The sequence below is a fragment of the Cupressus sempervirens genome, chromosome 8 (genome assembly GCF_028749045.1).
Source record: "Cupressus sempervirens isolate cs-2001-9-10 chromosome 8, ASM2874904v1, whole genome shotgun sequence".
Lineage (NCBI taxonomy): Eukaryota > Viridiplantae > Streptophyta > Pinopsida > Cupressales > Cupressaceae > Cupressus > Cupressus sempervirens.
In genome coordinates this window covers 93,864,801-93,874,509 of record NC_143125.1, presented here as the reverse complement: position 1 = coordinate 93,874,509, position 9,709 = coordinate 93,864,801, and the positions used below count along the sequence as shown (strand labels likewise).

The following is a 9,709-nucleotide window of genomic DNA, read 5'->3' as shown; positions in this document are numbered from 1 at the left end:
CAAGACTTTTATGGGAACTAAAACTAATATCCCTTGTCAACAAGTTGTCCAACACTTAAAATATTATATTTCAAACAATCCACAAAGTAAACATCCTTAGTTTTAGTCTATCCAACAAGTGTAACATATCATTTTCCTTTTATGTGACATGTTGCATTATTTACAACTTTAACTACTCCACCATCATCATTATTGAATTCAATAAAAAATTTTGCATCTCTTGTCATATGATGGGAACAACCACTATCTATAATCCAATTAGACTTTTTCATTTCATTTTGTGACACTTACATTTTTTCTTCTCTTCTTCCTTTTCTTCCTTTTTAGGGCTTTCTTCCTTAATAGAAACAAATCCAAATTCATCATCCTTATTATCACTATTCCACTATTTTAAAATCAAGTTTACCATCCTCATTAAACATAAAAGCAATCCTTAGGTACTCTTGACTTGTATATCTTTCTAGTTTTAAAGCTCTTTTCTCTTTTAGGACATTTAGAAGAATAATGACTAAATTCCTTACACATCCAAAAAACAAGAATATTATTACTATTAAGCTCTCTCTTCATTAGCAAGGCGAATCCTTCAATTTGTTTGTCTTCTTCTTCTTGTGTTGCTCAACTATTTCTGACATAGTCTCTACTAGTACTTGAAATTTTGTCAACATAGGCATGTCACTTTGTATTATAAAATTTGTGTCCACTCTAGGTAGTTCATCAATCTATTTAATCCACATCTTAGATGTTTGCAACCTCATAAGAATAGTCTCTCTTTTAAAGAAAGTGTTCAAGGAATAGCTTGTTGAAGGTGTCAAGATCTTTAATATTTTTCACACAATCTCAGATTTTGTCTTATTACCTCCACAACTTTTTATTCCAACAATAATTTATGATATTCGACCAAAGTAAGCTCTTGTATTTTCATTTTCCTACATCTTAGCATCTTGAAACATACATATCCAACTCTATAATCTAGCCTTCTGAGCATGTACATCACCTTAAAATATATTTTTTAGAGTAGTCTAAATCTCATCAGCAAGTCTTAAAGATTTTAACTTTCCATATTTAGTTTGAGGAAGAGTTTTCAACATTGCTTCTCTAAAAGGCATATTCTATATGAATAGATCCTTTGAGCTTCCTCACAATTTTTAACTTTTTCTTATTCATTCACATCTTTAGTTTTTGTAGTAACAAACCAAAATTTTAGACCCATGCATAGCCTATGAGCCTTTATCTTCTCCTTCCAGTTGTCATAATTAATTCCATGAAAATTCAAACTTTCTTTTTTGAAATGAAAATCCATGGATCTCCTTAAGTTGTCAAGCCTTTCCTTTAAAGGACATGGTGCTTTGATACCAATTCTTAGAAAGTAAAGTCCACCAAGATAACATAGAGGAGGGGAGGAGTGGGGTGTGAATCAATTATATGCTTAAAACAACTCTCAATATCTTTATTCATTCTTAAACATGTAAAGAATAGATGAAAGAATGATAAAAGGATAACCATGTATAGTAACACTAGATATATTAAAGAAGGAAACCATTGATCAAATGGAAAACCATGGTGGGAATGATACCCACAAGATGATGTACTAATATAAAAGTTTCTTCTAAAAGTATAGACCCTATAAGGAGTCAATGGAATACAATCAATACATATGAGTCCTTGTTAGGATGTACTTTGAATTCATGTTAGGAGATTCCAACCTCATTGGGAGTTGAAAGGAGAAACACTAAACTTATTGTCCATATAGCCTAAGAAAACCTCTTTACTAGACAATTTTCTTGATAAGCATATCTAAAATCTTTAACTAACTAAACAACAACTCCTTTATGATGATTTACCACAAGGAAATGACCTTTCCTTGATACCAAGTCCTAAAATAAGTTATTTAGTTGGTGTTGAGGATTTCTCAATTCACAATAATATTATAGCACATTGTTAAGATATTAAAATACATGTTTCATCACGATTATATACTTTTTCAAGATTATCAACAAAGTGTTGGCTCATAGTCTTCATATCTTTGCATACATTGATCAATTGATTATGCCTTCTTAACCAAATCATGTGTTTCATGTCTCCAACCTTTAGATAAGTCCTCTTAACACAATTCCATCCTTGTTAGGATAAAGAATCGAAATATTAGCACCTAGTTCCTAGAAGCATTGTTTGAATGTTGCCTTTAGTGAATTCTTCATAACTCAAATCAATCTTCATATTTTCGTACACACACGTAGTTGTAGCATCTAAACATACTAATGAATATATCCTCACATGTGCATAAGATAATATTGAATCCTTGAATTTTACTAAACACTTCTTCCTTTGTAACTTTGCTAGTCTTTACAAATTAGGGTATATGCTGACATCAATGAAAAACTCTATTATGAATGCAACACACAAACTCTAAATTATATCTCCAACAATGCTTTGCTACTCCACCATATAAATATTATCAACATTCATGCTAATAGTCCCTTCACAAGATGTGTCTATTCATTATCAAGAAATTAATATATTAATAATTGATTATGTAAACTACATATATATATATATATATATATATATATATATATATATATATATATATATATATATATATATATATATATATATATATAGATATATATATATATGTATGTATGTATGTATTTATGTATGTACACATATATGTATGTATATATACACACATATATGTACATGTATATATATGCACATATATACATGTACACACACACACACACACACACACACACACACACACACACAGAGATGGATGCATGTTTGATCTTGTTTCTTGATTAAAGGTTATCATAGGAATATTTAGTTTGGTGCTTAAATGAGCTTGGTGTGAGTAATATTTTCTAAAACTATTCATCCTATTTATATATTCTAGCTTATGTGCATTGCATAGTAATAATGTCAGGGAACCCATTAAAGACATTGATCTTAATGAATATTTATCTTTCAGTTATGCATTATAATGGCCAATCATATGGCATGATAGAAGATATGTTGTATACAAAAAATGAAAATAAATTATTGATATGTTATTTAAGTGGTTTGTTGTTATCCTTGAGAGTTCTCTAGTAGTGTGTTACATGTATTGTCAAGTTGGTTATTGGACGAAATATACCACACTCCATTTTCACTTGTAATTGATCATGGAAGTTCAACAATTTATTGATATATGTCAATAAAATTACTCATATACTTTCTAGTTCTAATGGGAAACCTTAACCTTAGTCATCTCTATATCTAGAGCACTAAGTTACCTCAATCATCTAACGGGGTTCAGGCTGATCATATGCAAGTCATTTGCAAACTTTAGTTTTGTCCATAGAGTCACTCTTAAGTGTAAATGAAATATACTCTAAATTTAACTTGTTTTTTCAAAACCCATATACATCTATTACTTGGGGAATTACCTGAATTAACGATCTATTTGATTCACTTTTGACTAAAAATAATAAAAATACCATCCTTCCTTTAGAATAGTTTTTGTAAAAGGAAATCAAAGCTCTTCAAAGAAATTTTAGAGTTGCCTCAAGTTAAAAGCCTCCTAATGTAAGTTCTGAAAGCAAGAGGAAATAAACCTCTTTCTTAATATTATAAAGAGTTCTTAAAGGAAAAGTCTATCTCCCATCTTAAGACCTTTCATATCATATCTTAAATATTTAAAGATCATTTAAAAGATGGATTAACAATATTTTTTTAAATAAAATGTAGCAAAACATTATGAAATGCTCTCACCTTTTCCTTTCTTATTTATTGTTTGGTAATTATCGTTGCTTTCTTTCTTTGTCTTTTCTTTACTTTGTTACTTATGCCTTCTTATTAATTTGATTTACTGCACCTTAAAATGGTTATAATTATTCCCATTAGTTACAACGTTCAATTCACAGTCACGTTGAGTACTCAGCCTTCATTATCTCTCAATTCATATTATTTTTCAAGTACATCCAACTTAATAGTTTTAGAAAAATAAATTCAATCAAATTTGGTCTAATAGTAAGAAGATTTAGAAGAAAAAAAGTGCTCTGTTTTCCTTGTCCTTCTCTCTGTGAGATGCAAGAACATAGGAAGAATTAGATAGCAAGTTAAACAAATCGGCGAGTTAAATAAATAGGCTTACAAAATGCAGTTCAACATGACACAATTTTTTTTAGAACTATTTCTGATTGTGTATGTTTTTATGAACTGTTCATTTCTTCCCGCCTAAGGTCCAACTGCTAGATCCATAGTTGATTTTCCCTGTGGCTTGTACATTGCCGTCCCCGGTGCTGATGATACCTGAGTTGCTCCCTGTAACCCATGATGACTCACTTTCTACTATTTTCAATACAGCATTCACAACATTCTTCAGCTGCCTATCCTCATCACTGAAGTAAAAACATTAAAAAATCAAAACAATGCACACAACTTATTATTCCATGCCAAAGTTAAAATCGCACATATAAGAAAGAGAATACATATTTGTCACCTTAGGGAGACCGACTGTATGAGACTTACTCTTTATTTATAATGACTTCGCCCTTGTAAAATGAGGCCTTGTAGAGTGCCTTCTTCCACTCGTTAAGTTTTCCCAGATATCTACTCTTTTTTACGTATTTGTCAAAGGCATCAGCATACTTTCCTTTCCCTTGGTGTACCCGTCTGAGATCAGTAGGATCTACATGGTAAAAAATGGGAATAATTGGGGCGCCAGACTCGACCATAAAGGACAGTTCTGCCAAACACCAGGGTGATTCTGCGTAGTTCTCAGAGAAAATAGCAATATGGACCAGAGCGCTGCTCATTGCTGCTTGTAATGTTTGGGGAAAGAAATCGCCATTTTCCAACTCCGGTTCATCCAGAAACGCAGAGAGATGACATTGAGTTAGCAATCCATAGAGAATGGTAGCTATGGTAGATTTGACATCTTCTCCACGATGATTGATGAAAACATCGTAGGAATTAGGTCTTTTCATGGGTTTTGAGGCAGAAGAAGATGCAAGCGGGGCAAGTTCATCAAAAGCGTCCATACCATCAGCCTTTCCTTTGCAGGTCGCAGTGGAAGGGGATGGAGAAAGCGCTATATTATTGTTAAAATTACCTCTGTAACGAAACGAAACTAGGTTTAAGGTTGCAGCAGGTGAATCGCTTTGTCTCGTTAAGAAAAGAGGGAAACTAGATAATAAGTGATATAAGAGGGAACCAGTGGAGGCTACAAGAAACGAAGGCGGTTTTTTGAAACTGCCTTTTGAGTCAGATTTATGATCAAAATCAGTGGAAGAAATGGGGAATTCGTCGTGTGAGAGATGGGTTCCTTTTGCTCAGAAAACATCAAGAAAGATTATTCAAAAATGTCCAGCTCTGTATTTTACCCAATTTTTTCTCTGTTATTTCTGGGTATTTTCCCGGACAAATTGCACCGACTTTGTCTTGTATAATGAGTGACAAATGAGGGAATCAAGGAAGGAGACAAGAAATTGAAGGCGATGGTAGTAGGTTTAGGGTTGCAGCAAGTGGAATCCACCACTACTACCCGCGAAACTAGGTTTAGGGTTGCAGCAGGTGAATCGCTTTGTCTCGTTAAGAAAAGAGGGAAACCAGATAATAAGTAACAGAAGAGGGAATCAGTGGAGGCTACAAGAAATGAAGGCGGTTTTAGGAAACCCCCTTTTGAGTCAGATTTATGATCAAAATTGGTGGAAGAAATGTGGAATTAGGCGTGTGAGAGATGGGCCCCTTTTGTTCAGAAACCATCGAGAAAGATTATTCAAAAATGTCCAGCTCTGTCTCTTTACCCAATTTTTTCTCTGATATTTCCGGGTACTTTCCTAGACAAATTGCACCTACTTTGTCGTGTATAATGAGTGACAGAGAGGGAATCAAGGAAGGAGACAAGAAATTGAAGGCGATGGTAGAAACCGCGCGGAAAGAAAGCAGAGCCATGCGAAAGATATTCCCGCCCCACCACTACCCTGCATGGCCTCTTCTCCATGCATAGTTGTTGATATTCACATGGGCTGCGGTGCAACTTGCACTCGTACAAATTTGTAATGATATGCCATGCCATGCCTGCACGATTTAAGTCTGGTTGAATCTTCTTATTATATAACGATTAATTCTATCTTTGAACAGTGTTGGCGTGTCTTGTTAGAATTTATTAATATTTAATATATTTATTTTGATTATATTTTAATATAATATACTAGCACTTTATCTCATAGGTTCAAGAGTCACAGAGTCAGGTCGATTTATAATGTCACAGTCTTGATTTTAAATATTTATTTTTATTCACTTTTAATCTACAACTTCTTGAAACTCTACTAAACTTTTAATACTGAAAGGTTTTAGGCCTTCGACCGAACTATCATTAGAGGAGTCTAGACCTTATAGCTGGTAGGGATTAACCTTAGTTCTGATAATACATAATGGTAAAATTTATAATTACTAAATAACTTAGTTAAAGAGTTAAAGTGTAGTTTAAAGCTTGAGACATGTACCAAACTTAGTGTTATCTTGTTTATAAAATAATTAGGCTTTGACCTGGAGCTATGAACCAGTGAGGCCACAAACGGGGGACCTCTTTCCCTTCTCTTGAAAATCTTTAATTTCTTAGTTTTATTTTTAGACCATATTCTTAAATTTGTAGTTTATATCCATCATATGATTAATACTATCCTTAGTCTATTTTCCATATAGATTTCAATCTTGCATTTAAATATGCTTATTAGTTTTAATAAGCTTCCATTTGAGCATGGCTTTATTTTTATTTTTTTTGTGTTAAATTATGGATACTATTGAGCTTCAGACAAAACATATTGTTGATTGAATTAAAATAAAATTCAAAAATACATTAGATTTTTATGGTCAACTTTTCAACATTTTTTCTTCATAATTTACATATTTTGTGGTCAATAACAACAATATTTTCTTTAAATCATTGTATTTTTGTGAAAAAATAGTTTGATTTTTTTTTTGCTTTAGTGCATTTTATCTGGAGCTTAGCCAACCCTCAAGAATGTTATCTAGTTTTGTAAGTATTGAAGTTTGTATTTCAAGAATTGTTAAAAAATAGTGAGATGCATAATATAGAGCATATCAAATGTTTTTTTGGTGGTTCAAATGATTCATTAATTGAATACCCAATTTGAAAAGCCATGGCCACCCAAGAGTTGGGTCTCTTCAAATAGAAAATGTTAAAACACATTAAACACAAAAATGAGTTATAAAAAATAGCTACATGTGTTAATGCATGTTTTGACACATCATAGGTCATCTTTAGTTTTTACCTCATGATTTGGACAACTTTTGGAGATGGCAGCTTTCTCCTAGAAGAGTTTTCCCCATATAAATCATTACATTATGATATGCATGTTATTTAAATTTTTCTAATTGTTGTAAATATTTGAGAAAGTTTTTACATTACCCTCTTTTTAAGGTTAGTATAGAAAGATGTCCCACTTAATTTTCTTAAAAGTGGTATAGGAATTGATCCCCCTCTAGATTAGTTGTATTGTGTTAGCTATTTTTTTTTTAATTAATTCAAATTTGATTGGAAGCTTATATAGAAGATACTTTGTGATCTTGTTATGTATATTTGTAGGTGGTTAGTTTAGTAGGAAAGTTATAGATAGAGATTTTTTTGGAAATTATATCCAACATAGAAGTTCAATATGGAGGATTTGTTAATAGATCAATATTTTTGAAAGGTTATTGATGATGAATGTCATGACACCTACAAATCTAGATGTGGTTGCTAAGTTTGTTATTATAGACTATAAAGTCAAAGGTTGAATTAGATCAATGTTGTGAGATGTATTGGGCAACTTTTTTACTAAATTAAATTTTCTTGAGGAAAAAACTATATTCCTTGGAATTGTAGGAGGGTAGAGAAATTATAAATAATTTGGAACCAAATTTCTTAGAAAATCCAAAGTTATTTGATGAATTGTGGCAAACCTGAACACATCCATAAAGAATGCATAGAAAAAAATTAATTAAGATTATGAGTTTGAGAAGCGAGATGGTGATGCATTGATTGCAACTTTGATCACTCATGCATGTGATGATGCATGGTTAATTAACTCAAGCACGTCTTTTCATATGATCTCTAATAAATATCAATTGATTTTGTGAATATGATAGATTTGATGGAGGTAAAGTGATGATTCTCATTTAAATATTATTGGTTATAGTAAAGTTAAATCATGTTTCTTGATGGTAGAGTAAGAATGATTAATGGTGTGTTGCATTTCCTTTGTTTAAAAGGAAATTTTTTATTATGATCAAACTAATTGATCTAAGTATGTAGGTAGTCTTTTTTTATGCAAAATGGTGAGAGGTGTTATGGTGGTAGCACATTGTACATTATATAAGTTAGATGCATCCTTTGTTGAGCATAATAGTACTTCTATGAAGACTAATAGAAACATTATCAATTCCTTAAATAAAGCACATGGGCTTCTCCTCAATGCTAAGCATTTGCCACTAACAAATCCTCATGTCAATTTATTTCGTAGACAAGCTTCACTATTGTAACAAATCCTCATTTCAATTTACTCCTTATAAAACCTTCACTACTACATCTCAGTCATGGACCTACTAAACTAGTGTAGATACTCAAGACTAAACCTGCAAGTTAAAAATCTAAAACAATACTCTTTTTAAAGAATTATTACTCATGAATGAACATAACTAAAATGATAGCATGGCAGTGAGGCATAAGTACACTCAATTCATAACAAAAAAATCTATAACAAGTTCCTTTTAATATAATAGTAGACTAATAAGATAAACCAAATATAACAATCGAATGCCATTAACACAATCCATAAAACCATACACAATTGTTAATATTTCCTTTGACCTTCAATAAGAAGGAATTATTTCACCATCTATCTCTAGAAACTACTACTTGTACAAAGAGTGCATTCAATATATATAGTCGGCCATCTTTGGTGGGTGAAGGTAATTCATTAGAAATAAGGTACAACCATTCCTTTTCAATTCAAGTAACTGATGATATAGTCTCGAATCATCTACTAGGTACGTGCAAGTCTCCTAATTTAATTAAAACTCTTCAAAGTAGCATGTATGCACAGTTGTTCTCAAATGTCATGGGACATAAAAACAACTTCCAAGATTAATCAATAATAGTTTCATATACCCTTGATTCACATGAATTTATTTAAATCAATACACAGTGAAAACTAATACTCATACCTTGCTTCTTAAAATAAATAAAATAATAATTTTCTCTTTATTATCATTTAAATGATGAGTTAGAAATTATGTCCTAAAAGCAAAACACAGGTGATCAAGAATGGCCACTTGATTATCCAGAATTACCACTTGACATTCCAGTTTAGTCATTTTGTAATTTCCACATTACAAAATGTTTGTTTAACGTTATATCAAATATTTAAGCACACAAATTAACATTTTTGAAAGGAAATTCAACCGCTGTGTATCAAAATTTTATTCCTTAGCAATGAAGATACAAACGAGAAAAATGAACATGAATATTCTATTCTATGAATAACATTCCATTTGTTTGACAAAAATAGGAAGTATATACATTTCAATAAACATTTTCAAAAGATTTCCATGAAGAAACAATGCATGTTTCTTGTAATATACTTCTTATTAGATATGGTAGTTACTTCATCATATATTAATACACAATGAATGGTATGCATAATTTGCACAACTAATTAGG

General features: G+C 31.5%; 1 protein-coding gene and 1 long non-coding RNA gene across 2 annotated transcripts; one reads left to right on the top strand and one right to left on the bottom strand.

Annotated features, from left to right (window-relative positions):
• Positions 1–4,100: 4,100 nt before the first annotated feature.
• Positions 4,101–5,630, bottom strand: LOC149541806 (toll/interleukin-1 receptor-like protein). Its single transcript, XM_089796879.1, has 2 exons — positions 4,513–5,630; positions 4,101–4,382 (listed from the first exon to the last, which is right to left on the bottom strand). Exons 1-2 carry the CDS (start codon positions 5,022–5,024, stop codon positions 4,205–4,207), a joined length of 690 nt encoding a protein of 229 aa, XP_089653005.1. The 5' UTR covers positions 5,025–5,630; the 3' UTR covers positions 4,101–4,204.
• LOC149541805 (uncharacterized) lies at positions 5,429–6,117 on the top strand. Its single transcript, XR_016355371.1, has 2 exons — positions 5,429–5,556; positions 5,613–6,117. It is a non-coding gene; the product is annotated as an uncharacterized LOC149541805 (long non-coding RNA).
• Positions 6,118–9,709: the final 3,592 nt, after the last annotated feature.